Genomic DNA, 17686 nt, shown 5'->3' on the forward strand with positions numbered 1-17686 from the left:
AGCCCCCAAGTCCCACACAAATGAACCCGAAAGCGTAAGTCCATGAAGTGGAGGCGCAGTAACAACCGCAAATAAACGTCAGATGATGACGATGATAGCAACCGCAAGAACACAACAACAATAACAACATTTACAGAAATACCAACAACAACGCCCACATCGAGTCTGCCTATTTATACAACCTCGAGAAATGCATTTTCTTGACCTAATGCAGCACGAATTGCCATTAGAAAATTGTGCAATTAAATTAGCGACAAAACTAATATGGCATGAGATGTGGTTCCAGTGGTGGGCAGCACAGTTCAGCACAGCTCATGTTTACTCTATAAATAAGTATATGCTTCTATACTTGTATATGTTTTTGTACACTAATTTCAATTTTAAGAAAGAAAAAGTAAAGAAAGGTCCCCAGAAAAAGTTCATCTTCAACTGTTACAGGAACTTTTCATTTCAAAAAGTACTATATAGGGCTAAAAGAGAAAGACACCAGGCAACCTTTTCTTTAAAGAAGAAACTTCTGTTGCAAATATTCATCGACTTTTAAAGAGTAATTTTCTTCATAAAAGTCGTATACTCGTATAGACAAAATAAACAAAAGAAAAGACTACAATTATTCATCGATTTTTAAAAACACCTTTTCTGTTGAAAGGTTGTATTTAGGGCTACACAACAACTAAAGAACAGAAAACTTCATTAATTTTTCAAAATAAGAAAACATTTGAATATGAAACGTTTTTAAATCATCATTCTTTTCATTTATTTAAAGTCTTGACAATTCTGAGATTTTAAATCACATTGTTTTTCAAATGTTAATTTTGGTTTTCTGTTAACTTCGGTCGTAATTTTTTATGGTTTCAAATTTTATGAAGCATCTTAATTACACCATAAACTGTATTTACAAATCATCCAATAATAAGCAACTAAGTGTATATTTCTATTGTTAGCCCCTATCGCGGTTAGGGTCTCCAACGACGTCAGCGATGGCAACAACGCTGCAACGTATGATTAAATACAGATAATTGATAGTCTAAGCTACCAAGAGCAATTCGATATCGACTCACACGCCTTCAACTACTGAACAATGAAGCGTTGAAGCGCAGAAAGGCAAATATTACGTATACGACATGTGAAATGTAATGCGAATACGAGTGTGTGTCTGTGTGTTTGTGTGTGTGCTGCTGCCATAAGGTTAAATAAAACAATTTCGATTTGACTGATGAGCGCGAAGAACATAGGAATGATTGATTCAATCCATATAGCAAATACCATAAAATGTAAATAAAACCAATATGAGGTACACATTTAAAATAATATTTCCATCTGTATTTTTCAGAGGAGGAAGCTTACATTTGCCTTGCCGGCCTGGTTGGCAGCAAAGAGAAGGTTTTCATCAATCAAACCAAACTATTGCACGAGGTCACTTGGAAGACAGTCATGCAGATAGCCAAAAAGCACACGGTAGGTGTTAGACGATGTGGTCTGTCAGGAACGCACTCGCTAATCAATATTATTGTCAATTGATGCTTTGCAGAAGAGTGCCATTTCGTATTTCCAACGCATATGCCCGGGTCTGAAGCTGGAGCGCGTCTTCATGGACTGGTGCTGGTGGATATTAGCTGGTCTACCCTTTCAGCATCTGGTGCGGATCATGGATTGTTACTTTCACGAGGGCATCAAGGTGCTCTACCGTGTGGCGCTCGTCATACTCAATCTCTTCCACAAGGAATGCCAGTCGAACAACGAATGGAGTCCGGATAATATTAAAAATGATATTGGCAATGCGATGATTAAGTTCTGCAAGAAGATACCAGTGTCGCCGGCGAAGCTGCTCCATGCCGCTTTTAGTATTAGGGGACTCAGGTAGGTGCCACAATACAAACAAAAATGTCCTATTAGCACTTCGTTTGGAATAGTTGTATGCCCTTTAGACCTAACATTATACAGCGTAGAGTTTTGATATAGTTTTTGATAGCAGAACTATGTATTATGGCTACACTAACAAAAATTCTAAAGTTTTGAGAAGCTGCACACCCTTACTAGCTCTGGTGTTTAAAGATCTGCGAGTAATACAATTATTTTAGTTTTATTGCCTTGCCTAAAATAGATCAGAATACAGTAGAGATGGTAACTTAATCTCACATATCAACCACTACTTCAGGGAGTTTGCTTTTAAATAATTAAGATATTATTATTCACCCGTACCAAAATGTATCGAAATAGAAAATGTGAAATACTTATAAATTAGATAAATATTATAGGTAACAGTTGAAGCTCGCGACCATAATTATTAGTTTTCCAACACTTCTTCTCTCATCTGCAGTGAAAACAAAAGTATTTAAAATGACGAAAAGTTATTAGAGTCAGTACCATAATTATTAGTTTGCAAACTATAACGTCGGCTGAAGTTCTAGGCCATAAATAATAATTTACCAACACTATTTTCTTTTTTTTAATCTGCATCAAACTAAGAAGATATTTAGAATGCTAAGAAGATGAAATACTTACCAACACTGTTTTCTCTTTTCAGTTCCCAGTATATTTCTAGAATATTTGTCAAGACTGAAATGCTACTAAAAAGCCGTTCCGTGCTCAATAGCGGTTCGAAGCAACTAATCAAATCGCGTTCAAGTGATAATCTGCCCACTAGTCAGTCGCAGGTCAACATTCAAATGATGTCACACACATTGACCATCCGTGAGGTAAGTGTCGACCCCTTTTGCAAATTTCAACCCCCTAGACACATACACTAGGTACTCACTAGATTTGTTAGACAAACACTGGAAAAAGAAAAGAAACAAACAACAACACACATACACGATACAGAAATTCGTCGTTTTTAGTTTAGTTTTAAGGAGTTATTTTTAAGTCTCAGCACAGCACATATATTTATATATAATGGTATTTATTTATTGTTTCTTGTGTTCTTTCAAACCATTTTGAAACAAATTCTACATCGAACGAACACACGATTCGAAAAACATAACCAGAAGATGCACTCCGAGAGCTGTCGCAATTTGGTATGGGGTTGAACAAATCTTTTGATGTTACTATATATACTTATGATATATAATTTTGCTGTTGATATGAAGTGCTTGTTTTGTTTTTCATATGTTATGAACGATTTTCTATCAACTTAATACGCAAATGTTTGATTTAAGAGTTCCGAATCGAGTTCGTTTATATGAGTCTAGACTCGAATGCCCTTCCCATGATTCAAGGCGTTCGCAGCTTTTGCGATGAACTGCTTCATTTTTGAGTTTGTTTCAAGAACTTTCGACAAAAATTAAAATAAAAAGAAGAGAGAAGTTTTCTCTCTTATTTTATTCAATGCTTCTAAAACCCAGGCAATGGGCTTTTGCGAAGTAGCTTACTCTGATATTACGGGCATATATTTTCGAAGCTGGCATTTTTGCTTTATGCGAAGGGCATCAACAAGTTAGTTGCAAGGACTCATATATATTTTCTTAATACTTTGTGTTCCTGTCTTGATTTTCTGGAATGTTTGAAAGGAGAAAAGGAAAACTAATTCTAAGCTGCTGTTTGGTTCGCTCGACTATTGTTAAATACAAACATAAACAAAAGGCTGCTTTCATTAATTAATTTCTTTATTATTAAACTATTGTTTCATTTATTTTGATTTTTTTGCTGCACATTGCCAACAAAAACAACAACAAAACCAAAAACTACATAAAACACTAATCAAAAACGAATTTAACCAACTAAACTGATAAATTGTTATATAGACATGCATATATATTTACATACTTTTATAAAATAAAGCCCATAAAATTTATTTCTATTTTTCTTGTATTTTTTGCTGCCTTGGCAACTATGAATGAATATTAATGAAACGAAACGAATCAAAAACTAAAACCAAATCCATCATATCGATAATCAACTGTGAATATAATAAATGCGTACGCTTTATCAACATTAATTTATCCATTTGAACCGAAATTTCCGAACTAAAAACTTAACGCATTTCATTTGCTTTGTTTAAAAACTCTGTCCACACGTGCATTTGCATTTTTTTTGTTTTTTTTTTTTTTTAAATTACATTTAGGGCGAAAAATCGCCCGGTCATAGAGCTATCGCCATGGGCGTCTATCCCATACACAATTTGAAAAGTCAAGTGTGTACCAACGAAGATGTAAGTTTGATTTTGAATCGAAAAAAACCGATAAGCAAATCTTCAGATATTCAAATACCTATACTCGTATAATTGTATTCTGCTAGTTTGTTACATATTCACTATATATCTACAACAAGATAACCAAGAACAATAAATATGTTATGCTTTTAAAATGCACCTCACTTGCCCTCTCACATGCCGCTCTCTATCTCCACTTCTTAAAGCATTTTTCAACACTGCCCAGGCACTTTAGAATGCATGACATGCGCCAAAGTTTCATTTTCTTTATAACAAATTTCAAATACCCAAAATATATGTATTTATATATTATTATAATGCAAGCTGTATTATGATGAACGAATATTGGTTGGCATCCTTTTTGCTTATAATTTTTTGCATTCATTTTGGTTTTCTCTTTGCATCAAGTCATAGAGTTTAAAAGGAACTGTGCAGCGCAACTTGAGTTGTAAATGAAAGTGAATATAAATCGAATTCCCTCAGATTCCACTCTATCTATTCCATTTCTATCTATCCTCAATCGTTCAATGTGCCCCCTTCCGCCACTCTAGCCCCTGTTCTAGCTCAGCCTAAGTTATTATTCAGTCTCATACTATGTAGTATATCTGCATATAAGAGACTTCAGAGACTTCACAGACTTGTAATTGACATGATATAATCTTTTTTCATAGCATTTTGGTTTACCGGGCACAACGAATTTCATAAAAACCTGGACGGATAGACAATTTGTAAGCATTATGCAAAAACCTCAAAAATAAATGCAAGCTCCCCTTCCGTCCCCAACCAAACATCCAAATACTCCAACATATAAAAAAAAAACACAAAGTGACGTCTCACCCAAGTGTGTGTGTGTGTGTGTCTGCCTGTCTGTCTGTCTCTCAGTCAGTCTGTCTATGATTGTGTGTGCATTGTCTGTAGTACGTACGTATTGATAATCAAAATGTAAGAATTACATCAATTAAGTATTATAATGCTCGATCCATTCGCCATTCTCCCCGGCACTACAGTTTTAGAGTGACTGTTCATAAGCATGCGCTCATTGCTGCTGTTGTTACAGCAGCAGTTTGACAGTCGCTGTTCAATGCTAAGCAGCATGCGTTGCCGCTGCAGTTTTAGATGAACTGCTTTTTTGCTTAACTAAGCTGTATTTGAGTGAATTTTTGTATTTGCCTGTTGTTTAAACTTAACTTAGCTTTTAATTAGACTCTTTAGCATTTTCGCTTAGCTAATGTTTTATGCTGCCAACTAATTATGTTATTTGTGTAAAATACTTAACCGTTTTTGGCTAAACTGTGCTACCTCTTTAAAGTTACTCTGTTAGTAGTTAATTTGCGCTTAATTCTAAATATGCAAATGGATCTGTTCAGTAGAAGATAATTGTACCTTTATCTTACCCCCTCGTAGTTGTTCACGCTGTGGTCGTGGCTACCCGTGCGCATAACAATGTACCAACCGGTACTGCTTTACACTACTGAGGAGCACGGCTGCTCACTGACAACATTCTACGTGCGCGTGGAGCAGCATGAGCCCACACTCCTCATGATCAAGACGTGCAATAATGAGGTGAGTTGCACTATGCTTAACATTCTTATATAGAGATATACAAGTTGTACTCTTCCATGCAGGTTTTTGGCGCCTACTGCTCCTCGCGCTGGTTTGAACGCAACGTCAAGGACGACAGAGGCCAGCGACAGGCCTACTTTGGCACTGGCGAGACCTTCCTCTTCTCCCTCTATCCCGAACGCGCCAAATACCCCTGGGTGGGCATTGAGAATGACAAAGACTTGGGTCACTCGTCCGAATTGTTTATGGCAGCGGATTCCAAAATGATAACAATTGGCGGCGGGTAAGTTTCCAAAGCACATCTCATGTATGTCGGAAAATTGGGCGTAGCATTTAAATTGTAGATGAATAAAAGGGATGGCTCACTTTTCTTTATTAAGACAAGCTGGTCGGTCCATTGCGTTTATTTACAAGGTAAAAAAGTTAAGAGAGCATATATTTGATAGAATACACGTACATATGTATAATTATACATAGTTAGAGTTGAGAATTTTAAAATGCTTGTATTTGTAATATACTTGTATATGCCAAAAAGAGTCCTCAAATGTCTTAATAGTTCCCAATAATGGAACATGAATTTGCGTTGATCATAGTGCAGGTCCCTGCCAAAGCGTATTCAGGGCTCAATTATATATTAACAATGAAAATTTAGGAACACAAAACAAATATGTGTAGAATTTCTGTTACTAGCAATAAGTGATCTGAGGATCAGTTTTTAATGATGAAATGATATTGCTTTATATTGTTAAATATATTTTCAATAATCAGCTACTGTTCCCAATATAACGTTGCGAAGATTATTAAAAAATTTTTGATTTTTTTTTCGAAATTTAAATTTCTCTTAAAAATCTGAGATCAAAGGCCAGTCAGTGGGTTTGTTTCATGTTAGTGATCACTTAAAATGGTAACTTAATTTCAGAGCCGTAATGGAACATTTAAAAAGGAATTGGCCCTACATTTCCGGATCAGTGATCACAATTATTATTGAAATTTCATATGAAGTTCGTATTAACTGATTTATATCCTTCTTCTGCAACTTACAGTGAGGGCCAAGCTATTTGGATGGATGAGAACATACGGTTTGGCAAGACAGACAGCTGTAAGACCTTCAACAATCCGCCGCTGTGTCCATCCGGAGATTTTGAGATACGTGTGCTCGAGGTTTATGGCTTTGTGGGCATCTAAGCTTGACGTCGCTGCTGACCAACAGAAATTGCCCGCCGATGTTTAAGTGCTCAGCCTACACTGCTCTCAAGGCCACACACACACACACACACTGATACACAGTCAGACACTCAGATACAGATACTAACACAAGAGATACTAACAAGCCCGCTTACGTTTGAAAGAAAATCAATCTAGTTGCCAAGCTTTGATGACAAATCAAACGTGAGTGAACATTTATAAAGATCTATTTATAAATCGAAATTGAAATGGCATGAGATGAGATGAGAACGAGAATGAAAGCAAAGCGAAGCAAAAAGGAATATAATAAAGAAATAACAAACAACAAACAAATTATATAATATACTTATAATGAAAATACTCTGTGAGTTAATGTTTTAAAACGCAAAGCTTTGGAATTCTATACAATAGTTGTTATCAAGTATAAATATATATATTATATAAATAATAATCTTAATATTATGAATGTGTATATCTAAATGTAAATTTATGTTAAAGTTCTGAAAGCAGGCACCAATCAAATATTATTCCTTAAAACCATTTTTGCATAAAAAACAAAAGAACTCAAAAGGGAGGAAATCGAAATGGGAAAATCGTGGCAGCGACTGCTTTCTTTTCTTTCATTTGTACATTTGTTTCTCCTCTTCGCTATCATAATATTATTTTGTGGAAACCAAATTTACTGACTTGACTGAATTCGTTATTATAATGTTATTAATATTAAATTATACTATTATTATTATTACTACGTGCATAAATTTTATTTTGTAAATGCATTATACATACTACGTCTATTTATCTTAGTTGCGAAACGAACATGATTCAAGAAATTTGTATTTAGTTTAGCTTTAATGTCGCCACTAAATGAACATTATGAGAAATGAAAATTATGAAATACATGCAACAATTTGTTAAAAATTACAAGCCGTACTCCTTATACTCCTTATATACAAACATATATCCACATACATATATGCATATAAATATGTAGATCCATAGATTGAATAATCAGCAATAACTAAATGGGTTTAACTTTTCAAACATTACAATACAAACCACTTACAATAGTATTAGAGAACAAAAACAGTTAGTAATGTATAAGGTGTGGATGGATCTAGACTCTAGACTCTATCCATGCCCTATAAACAAGGCGCCTGAGTGTGCACGCACTTGAAGTTTTTATTTACCCGTAACTTCTTAGGCACTCGGAAACACACACAAACGAATTGAAATTGATCTCATTGATGCCCTTTCGAATGCTAATCGTATTAGAACCCATATTCCATTCTATACTTGTATATTAACAGCGTAAAGTTCATGAAATTTGCGGGCAAAAACTTTGGACAATTCAATCCCTTACTTCTGCACAATTTTCTAGTCAGCAATGCTATGTGTGTTTGGTGTCTATCCAGAATTCCGAAGCTCGACTTTTCCGAGCACAACTATTTCATATTACCCCTTTGAACGTATTGAGAGCTTCAACTGATTGCCCGCTCAGTCTGCCACTGCAGTTTGCACTACGAAAGTGAATTGTTAATAAAACTTACCAACTACCAGTTACAAGAAAACAAATAATTAAACACACACAACGAAGTGAAAAATGTTAGCAAATTGGCTGAAAGTTGTTGCTGCTGCATTTCTCAGAAAGTAAATTCCCTTGCACTGCTCAATAAAATTTCGGAGCTGGTACTCCACAGAGGTCTCCAAACCAAACCCAAATTAACTGGCAGCTGCAACTTGTGGCCAAATATTTGTAGAGCAACAACAACAAATTAGTTTTACGGCTTAAGCAAACGCTCTGTGTTGTCGTTAATTGATGAATATTTAACCAACTTATTAGAACTAAACAAAAAAATAGAACATAGGAAGCAGGAAGAGTTCAAATATTGCTGCTGCAAGACAAGTTGTTACTCATTTAGAATACCTAAGAAATTGTTTCTACTTTCTTATATTATTATGTATTATTAATAATATTTGTATTATCTACTTAGTTGACTATTCTTAAAGAATTGTTAATGGCCTGTTTGTTTGTTATGACCACGACATATATACATATACCATCTTTGAAGAGTATTGGCAAATATGTTTCAAAAACTTTGTAAAATATTTGTTAGTTAAGTTTCTCAGCCCCTGCGCTCTTGTTTTTCATTATACTACATTGTTCGTTATTGTGTAGGTTTCTCAACAGCTAACTATTATTCTGTAATCAACAACAACCAATCATTTATTTTGTTATTGACAACTGAAATTATTATATTTATGAATAAATGTGTTTGTGTAAATGTTTGCTTCTCCATAGATGTGTCGCCTTTTTGCCGACACACCCTAACTGCTTAACTGATAAAGAGCATTACATCTAAAATAATACATACGAGTATAAACTATCATATATGGAAAGAAAGAATATAGTAGACGATGAAAGCTTACAATAAAAAGCATATATGCGTACATTACATTTAATTCAACAAACGGATTATTTATATATAAATATATATATATATATATATATATATATATATATATATATATATATGTGTATGTTAAATCATTTTAGTGGATGTATAAAACAATAAAAACATATACAACAACAATGTTGAAAATCATTTTAGAGTTACTTCAATGTGTTTTCAGTGATTTCAAACTATAGCCCCAGCAATATATGATACATAGTATATGCGACTAATCTATTTAAAGCGTGTAGCAAGCCAGCGGTTGAAAGAGTATGTAGCTTAACTTATTCTCTTACCCCAATCTGGCATTTCTATGACCTTCTTTTTAGATCAAATACCATCGATTCGCAGTCCGTACTGGTTCTCAGACCACTATCCAGCAGAAGTCTGTACTAGTTATGAACTGTTATTCTTATTATTGTTACCAGAAAGGCTCGGCTTGGTACAAGCACATATAATTCATTGATATCTGCGTATTATATATTTTATTATCCCATTTAAACTAGTACTTGTATATACAATCTATTCTGTTTTAGGTCGACATACTTAGCTTCAATGAAAGCGAAACTGTTGAAGTAACGCTGTTAAATACTATCATATTGTACGTGTATGTTAAGTTTTTAAGAGAAATGCTGTTAAGTGTCGCGCTAAGCATAACGCTGATAAGTGTAACACTGTTAGCTGTTAAGCTGTCAAGTGCTATGGATCCATGAGAAACGCTGTTAAGTTGAAGCTGCAGAGGGAAACGCTGTTAAGAGTTAAAGTTTATCCTGTTAACCTGTAATTTTTTGACAATTTAGTTTTTCAACAATCTCTTCAGTGTAGAATGTCTGTAGCCAAGAAATATGAATACTTAAAATATCGCTGCCATGTTTCTCAAAAACCAGACGCGAATGCGAGAGTTTGTGACTCAGATTTCTAAGTTTTAGAGTTGTTTGTTTGAAAACCCATCCACACATTTAATTCGCAATTAGTTAACGTCACATAGTGGCATATTACATATGTATTACTAAGAAATGAAATCATATTTGAATACATTTCATTTTTAATTAAATTTTAATTTCATAAATCGGCTACGAAGGTGTATGACGGTCAAGAAGCTGACTCGAGCAAAAATTTGAGAGCTCAGACATAGCAAGATGATGTTTTCTTTGCATAATTCAAAGCGATTGAAACTTGTTTGGTTTAGGAACATACACATATTGTATCGTTTAATGCATACTTTTCACCATTCAGTTATTTGTTGTTGGTTAATTACAATTGTTTAAACTATTTTTAAATCATTTCTTCATTACCAACTCAGTGCATCCAAAGCCAAAGCAGTAGGCCAGCTAGGACTGTAGTCCACGATATAATGCCGCGAGCGCTGGCATTGCACAGATCATCGTCGCAGGCGAAGCAGCCGAAGAACTTAAGATACGGCACCAACGGATCCGGATGCTCGTCACACGTAAACAATGAATCAGCTATATTGCCGAAGTAGCAGGAACGACGAATGAAATACTTTTCGCCCGGCACTGCAGAATATAAGTGGCATGTAGAAATACAAGTAGAAGTGCATTTACAATTGGGCACCACTGGGTACTTGGTGGTACTTACGGCCATCGTAGAACTTCGTCAGGCAGGCGGTGGCGGGTCGCTGGGGATAGTAGAGTTGAAGGCGTTCGGGCACCTGCAGGGCATCGCAATCGGTTTGCGCGATGTCGTCGGGAATGAAGGTTTCGCCGCAATATTTGTCATTGATCGAGTCGCATTCGTAGCATGAAATGGCAAAGGCTGACCGAGATGACGGCATTATAGCAACCAGTATACAGTATATCTGATTTTCTGTTCTGTTTATCGTTTTCGGCTCTAGACAATCGCTCGTCACTCACCTGCAGTGGCGAACGTGGCCAGCAGCCACAGCGAGATAGGCACGCGCATTCTCATATGGGGAGGGGGAAGAGGCTGAAGAGCTGAGGCGGTGCGGGGTTTGTCGAGCGATTACCGTGCGAATCAACACATGGTACGTAAGTAGAACCGTTGCCTCGTCGTGCTCTGGCCAGACTGAGCATAAAATGGCACGAAATCTGAATGAACATTTTCATAAAGATTTCCATTTTCTTCACATACACGACTAGTAAGTATACAATGCGAAATGAGAGGCGTTTGATAGGCGAAAAATAATATTGAAAAACAAAGAAGTATAGAATGAAATATTCACGTTGACATAAAACATTGCTGCGGTTCTGTGTGGGAGCGGTAATAGTGACGCGCCCTTGCCTTCGCCTCCCTCTTTCCTCTCTTCCCCCAATCCTCCATCCCGCCATTCTATTGCCATTCATCGGAATGGCTGGCCAGCAGCAAAAGTTCATTAGTGTTATTGAATAAATAAACAAATTAGCTTCTAAAATTATTTTTTATTAGTTTATTTGTATTGCGCTCATGTGTTGTATGTTTGTGTGTTTAGTGTGTTTGTGTGTGTGTGTGTTCTTATTCTCCAACTACTACATATTTCCAACTATATAACTAGTTAATATTTTGTTGCTCATACGCCCTGTTGATTGTCTTTTCGCGGCCTAGATTGGGGCGTTGGCATCCCTAATGGTATCACCTGCGAGTAATTAGCCAAGCTTGAGTACGCGAGAGGCCAAAATAAACACAAACAGTGACAACATCTTCCACTCTATGCCCTCGTGTGTCCGGGACTCCCCTCCATTGCAGTAGTTCTCGTTGTAGCAGACGTGGCAACTGGCGTCCTGCACGGCCACCAGCGACGGGTCCAGACGACAGCCAATGTCGGTCTCGTTGACGTCACCAAAGTAGCAGCCCCGCACGAATTTCTGTACGCCGTGCTCTGTCATTGAAACGAAAATTGAAACAAAAATAGAGACGATATGATTCTCCATATATACATATGTACGAGTACGAGTATACTTGTATATCAATATATTACACGAGAAATGCTAATCTAGCGCCGCTAGCATTTAAGCTGCCCTTTTCTTGAATTATGTGGCGGACACGAATCTATTTAAAGCGCTGACGTGAACACCACATAGTGGACTCTTGCATCCCTCGAGGGGAGTAACACATATCAGTGTAGGCGCCGCCCTGGCAGCCCACAACAACTGTTGCTTGTGTCATTGAATCGATGCAAAGGGCAATGGGCGCGCGGTTTCATTGCCATTGGGAGCCACTGCGGCTGTCAAACGCCAGACAGCTGAATTATCGGCGATTAAGGATTTTTGTTTCGACATTTGCGATGCTCGTCATTAACAAACAAATATAATTAATTCCAACACCTTGCAGCCAACTAATACCCCAAGAAAATGGCGCTCTTTTGCGGGAAGAATGAAAGAAGGCCAATTGTTTAAAACAAGAATTGTAGAAAAGTGTTTGCTTAAATCTCCTAATCGTAGAAACCCTTCTCAAAATTGTTTAATCATTTTTTGTCAATAGAATGCACTTCTGTTCAGTTTCAGTCTGAATCAAGAACTTTTTTAAAAAGTGGGAATATGGGTAGTACTACTTATAAACACCCGTCAAACATTATTTAAGCTTTATTATTCTCGAATATTTTGCAAAAGTCAAACACCTACGCTCTCTGAAAACTTAAATGCCTAAAGTTCTTTCGACATGAAATTTAATTATTGAACATTAAGTACTTTTAAACAAATAACAGAACAAATTCAAAATTGAACTAACATTAAACGTTTTTAATCTGATTTCAAAAGAGATCGCACCAAGGCCGTGCAATACGTTCAAGGCCAACCGAACACATGGCTTTAAGCTTTGAAGTGCAGCTTTACCGATTGCAATAAGAGAGCAAGGGAAAAGTAGAGAGTAATGGTAACAATTAAGAGAGCCGTAGCTAAAATGCGTTCTCTCTTGCATCGCAAAGTATGTAGACTCTGCGTGCATTAAAATTGAATTAAATTAATTACGAGTGTATTTATGTCCGCTGGAATGAACGTTTTTGTAAAAACTGGTACATCTTTAAGTTGAAACAAATCGCATAGAATTATCTATACTATATACATAAAACATATAAATAGATAGACATGTATAGGAAGCTGCATCATGTTTACACGTAAAATCCATTGATGCATTAATAGATCAATGGTTTACAGGGTGAGCTGAAAGTCAAACAAAAATCTGCGAGTACGTCTCTTTATAAGTACATATATACATCCGTTTCTTGATCTAGTACTTGAACTATTTACTGTAGCCGTGATGTTCAACGGCGTGCGGTTCGGGTTTTCTTCATCTTTTAAATGTGAAATCATATCATATCATCATATAATATCTTTAGAGAATTGTAGAAAACTTGCACTTGATGCAGAGGAAGCAAATAGTAATTAATTTATTTATGTCACGTTATGTTTTATGTAAACGTAGTAACAAACCAGAAAAGTATGCTATATTTATGAAGCCCCTTGTACTCGTACCTTCATGTGATAGAAAATACGATTGAGTTTACACGTAATGTAGGTCCTTAAGTCATTGATTGATTCCATCAGTATGTATTAAGTTTAGTCCAATACTTATATTATTTATAGCTGCTAACAAAATTTATTATTTGATCAAGAGTATTCATACATTGTTTATGAAGTTAATGCACAGACCTGCCCATTTAGTTATTAAGTTCCTTTAATAACCTTTCGTGGTGTTAACTATATTTTGTATTAATTTTTTAAAGCATATCAGTTTGTCTAGATATTTCTATTTGAAACAGCACTACAGTATGTAGAGTTAGTTCGACATCGATCCCAGCGGTGTTAAATACATACTTTCTTTGCTTTGTAGCTTTGTAGCAACCTTTCTTGAAGCGTTGAATTAAAGTTATTAAAAATAGAGTTTCGCTTGCTCTAAGAAGCCATCATACTCAACAAATAGCTTCATATAAATGCGTTTACTATTCGGACTACTTTGTTCTGTTGCTATGCAAATCATTTGTTTTGCAATTGTCGCTAACATTTTTTATAGAATAAGGAATTCTAATTTTGTGAAACTGTATTTTTATTTGGAACTTGGAAAATTTGCTTACATCTGTGAAAATATATGAAAATATTTCACAGAAGCTATATTTTGGCAACACACTGAGACCTGAAGAGGTCTGTTCGAATGCAATATAATGCCCTTGGTTTGATCTGTGCGATCATTTAGAAAGGGTTGCCCTTGAAACTGTACTATCTCTTCCACTTTCTTGTCTCTAAAGCTTTTGCAGAAATTCTTAAATGCAAAGCCAAGTCATGCCAAGGCGTGCCTGTCTACCGAACAGTTTTAGGAATTTCCACAAAATATGAATGAAATTACGGTATTCAGTAATCATTTTTAGAGGAAACTGGAAACTGGAACTGGAGGTAACAAAAAAAACAAGGAAAATTAAAAAAAATAAAATAAACTCGTCCTTACTCGGACCTAGGAGAATCTGGATGCCAACTTTGGTTATTCTAGCTTTTATAGTTTCTGAGATCCTCACGTTCATCCAGACGGACAGACGGACAGACGGACGCACAGACGGACGGACAGACGGACGGACAGACGGACGGACATGTCTAGATCGATTTCTCTCGTCATGCTGATCAAGAATATATATACTTTATGGGGTCGGAGATGCTTCCTTCTGTATGTTACATACTTTGCACAAACCTAATATACCCTTTTTACCCTACGGGTACAGGGTATAAAAAGACTTAAATGTTTGCAGTTGCTTTGTAAAAATACATAAGTAAGTTGCATTATAATAAAAAAAGTTCTAAAAGCATTTAATTCCTCTACGAATCTATGTACATTTAGTACATCTATGGATTCTGAATAAATTGGTCAGCATATGAACAACGTGGGATATTATGGAAGTTCAATGGATGAATAGTTGAATAAATGAACGGTTTTAACTTTACTCTTGACTTTCAATAATCTATGCCTTTCGGTACAATGGCATAAAAATGAGGAACATAGTACTTAGTGCGGAATGAAAAAAGGGTTGGCCTGTGGCTAATAATTAATTAATTGGCCCCACACTTACCCTTGAAAACGCGCTTCACACACGCCGTGGCATTTGGCATCGACAGCTCGTTCTCGAGGAAACGTGGCGGCGCTATAAATGCGCAATCATATTTGAAATGGTTTTCCATTTCGAAATTCTCGCCACAGCTCGATTCGTAGACAGATTCGCAGGCAAAGCATTTGATGGCGTAAGCTGTTGGCCAAGAGCGGAGCGAGTCGTGAGTTCTACATGATTTATAGGCTAAACGGTATAGTACAGACCTGACGAAAGGAAGGCGACGCAGGCGGACAGCAAAAGTAAATACTGCATAATGACGAATATATATATTCAGGTATATGTATGGGAAGGCTATAATAATGTATAATCGGGCGGCAAGTCGCCTGTTGCTGCTGCTGCTGTTGGTGTTGCTGTCTTTTGGCCAATTTTGGAAAACTCTTTCCTCACTTCGTATTTATAAATGTTTTTCACACAGCGCTATAAAAACGATTCGAAGTGCTGGCACATAAGTATGTACGACTACGAGTGTGTATGTATGTATGCATGTATATTTGTGCAGCAAAAAATATACAATATTTTTCTATAAATTATTTTTACATCTTTCAAAAGGCAGCCGCACGTAACGAAACGAAAACGTAAACACGCGTGTCGGCCTCTTGCCCCCGCACCGCCACTCAAGCTTTTCGCATTGGCAATTTTCCTTCACTTTTCCCACCGACAGACACAGACAACAACACGCTGTCTGATTTGTCAGCGTCTTCGCTCTTCTTGTTGTTGTTGTTGCTATTGCTTTGCTGTTGCGGTTGCGGTTGTTGTCGTTTTTCCGGTGTGCCGCGATGAGTGCGACGGCAGTCAGTCAGCGACCGCGTTCGAAATTGTACTGAAAAATGCCAAAGCATTTCCAAATTCAACTCCTTGGCTTTGGCTCTCGTGTGCGCGCTGGCCAGCAGAAAGAAATGTTCTTTCCTTTCTGTTGTTGTTTTTGTCTGTCTAAATTTAATGAATTTTCCGCAGACGCGCGCAACTCTTTTCGTTTAATAAAACTACAAAATATGCGGCCAATATACTAGATGCCTGCGAGTATGTAACGGAAAAGCATGGAGCAGCTCTTCCATTGCCCGCCTGCCTGCCTGCCTGCCCTCTCTCTCTTTCCCAAAGAGCTCGCCAAAGAGCATGCCAAAGTCACATTCACAAACACACATGTGTGTGCGTGTGGGTCTCTGGGAGCTTTAATTGTAGTCACTCACGCACGGACAGCTTTTATCCGCTTCTTTTATTTGTAAATACATACATACATATGTACGAGTATATGTGCATATTTCATATTTTTGCCTACTCGATGATGCATTGAGGACTGCTTTGGGCGCCGTGCCATCCGAAATACTTAAAAAACACATTTCGACTGTTGCGCTGCTTGACCGGCGCACTGCTTCGCAGCGACTTCATTGTAAGCATAAGAATCATAAGTATTTCGTGATTTCGAAATCATTTAAAATTCGACTTTAGAGTGTTTATTAATTCTTAAAAGAACATTGGAAAATCTGTAATCATTTTCCAGAAGTTTCTTCCAAAATCTAGTAAATTGACCTCATTTCTGCTGAATGTATTTTTTAACCAAACCCCTATTATTCTATTCGGACTATCAATATCGTGTTTGTATGATCTCGCTAGATTTGAAAATTGAACATTTATCTGCGTCGTATTTTCATACTACAAAGCTACAGAGAGCTAATTTTCCAGTCCAAAGGGAGAGGTCCAGAATACTGTAGAATGAATTGAACTACTAAACACGATAGATACACCTAGAGACAAACAGACAGGCACCAACTGAGTTTTAGGTGTACACATAATAAATAAAAATACTTAATAAATATATATAAAAAAAAAACAACATAGGTTATAATGGCCGGGGTGATGGTGATCATCCTCCCACTTAGGTCTAAAAGGCCATTGTGATACAATAAAATCTCATCTCAATTACTTCAACCACCCCGTGCTTTTTATGAAATTGACTGTGTCTATAAACTAAATCTTTTTCAGCTCTGAGATCATTCAGGTATGCTCTACCCAGGGCAGAGAACCTGCAACTGCTTAGAGCTGGAAGGTGAAAGAGGAGGTGTTCAACACTATCCTCTTAATATGAACATAATAAAGTGTAAATGGCAGTTATATTTAAAGCTATCATGAATGGCTTTTCAACATAGATTAAAATATATTAGTTATTTTGTGTTCAAAACAACGTTTAACCTTTGAATGTGATACTAAACATCTTCAACTTCCATTGAAGGACTTTTGAATCTAGCGCCCCCTGGTGGCGCTATCTATATGTGCGTTAGAAACTGCTATCTTTAT

General features: G+C 36.5%; 3 protein-coding genes across 16 annotated transcripts in view; 1 reads left to right on the forward strand and 2 right to left on the reverse strand.

The window, feature by feature from the left end:
• The window catches only part of LOC115630425 (GTPase-activating protein skywalker), a 70908-nt gene extending 61541 nt beyond the window's left edge, over positions 1-9367 (forward strand). For 3 of the 14 annotated variants that reach the window (XM_030526969.1, XM_030526967.1, XM_030526964.1), the window contains 8 exons: positions 1334-1458; positions 1532-1860; positions 2528-2699; positions 2988-3017; positions 4822-4878; positions 5555-5713; positions 5776-5996; positions 6757-9367. In XM_030526969.1, the coding sequence (XP_030382829.1) occupies positions 1334-1458; positions 1532-1860; positions 2528-2699; positions 2988-3017; positions 4822-4878; positions 5555-5713; positions 5776-5996; positions 6757-6898 (1235 nt within the window). In that variant the 3' untranslated portion in view covers positions 6899-9367. Of the gene's footprint in view, positions 1-1333; positions 1459-1531; positions 1861-2527; positions 2700-2987; positions 3018-4063; positions 4151-4821; positions 4879-5554; positions 5714-5775; positions 5997-6756 lie in introns of all 14 variants that reach the window. The other 11 variants (XM_030526970.1, XM_030526966.1, XM_030526972.1 and 8 more) reach the window with 8 other exon arrangements.
• Positions 9368-10527: 1160 nt separating this feature from the next.
• Positions 10528-11379, reverse strand: LOC115630704. Its single transcript, XM_030527357.1, has 3 exons — positions 11223-11379; positions 10948-11124; positions 10528-10865 (listed from the first exon to the last, which is right to left on the reverse strand). Exons 1-3 carry the CDS (start codon positions 11275-11277, stop codon positions 10648-10650), a joined length of 450 nt encoding a protein of 149 aa, XP_030383217.1. The 5' UTR covers positions 11278-11379; the 3' UTR covers positions 10528-10647.
• A 348-nt stretch (positions 11380-11727) lies between these two features.
• On the reverse strand, positions 11728-16180 carry LOC115630670. The gene is made up of 3 exons (XM_030527314.1): positions 15598-16180; positions 15356-15529; positions 11728-12184 (listed from the first exon to the last, which is right to left on the reverse strand). Exons 1-3 carry the CDS (start codon positions 15644-15646, stop codon positions 11952-11954), a joined length of 456 nt encoding a protein of 151 aa, XP_030383174.1. The 5' UTR covers positions 15647-16180; the 3' UTR covers positions 11728-11951.
• Between the last annotated feature and the right edge of the window lie 1506 nt (positions 16181-17686).

This window comes from Scaptodrosophila lebanonensis, unplaced genomic scaffold, assembly GCF_003285725.1.
Source record: "Scaptodrosophila lebanonensis strain 11010-0011.00,11010-0021.00 unplaced genomic scaffold, SlebRS2 tig00001410-arrow-pilon, whole genome shotgun sequence".
Lineage (NCBI taxonomy): Eukaryota > Metazoa > Arthropoda > Insecta > Diptera > Drosophilidae > Scaptodrosophila > Scaptodrosophila lebanonensis.

Coding starts and splice junctions, on each gene's coding strand:
- LOC115630704 (XM_030527357.1), bottom strand. CDS start 11,277: ATGAGAATGCGCGTGCCTATCTCGCTGTGGCTGCTGGCCACGTTCGCC. Junction 11,125..11,222: donor GGCCACGTTCGCCACTGCAG/GTGAGTGACGAG, acceptor CATCTCGGTCAG/CCTTTGCCATTTCATGCTAC. Junction 10,866..10,947: donor GACGAAGTTCTACGATGGCC/GTAAGTACCACC, acceptor TATATTCTGCAG/TGCCGGGCGAAAAGTATTTC.
- LOC115630670 (XM_030527314.1), bottom strand. CDS start 15,646: ATGCAGTATTTACTTTTGCTGTCCGCCTGCGTCGCCTTCCTTTCGTCA. Junction 15,530..15,597: donor CGTCGCCTTCCTTTCGTCAG/GTCTGTACTATA, acceptor CTTGGCCAACAG/CTTACGCCATCAAATGCTTT. Junction 12,185..15,355: donor TGTGAAGCGCGTTTTCAAGG/GTAAGTGTGGGG, acceptor TTTCAATGACAG/AGCACGGCGTACAGAAATTC.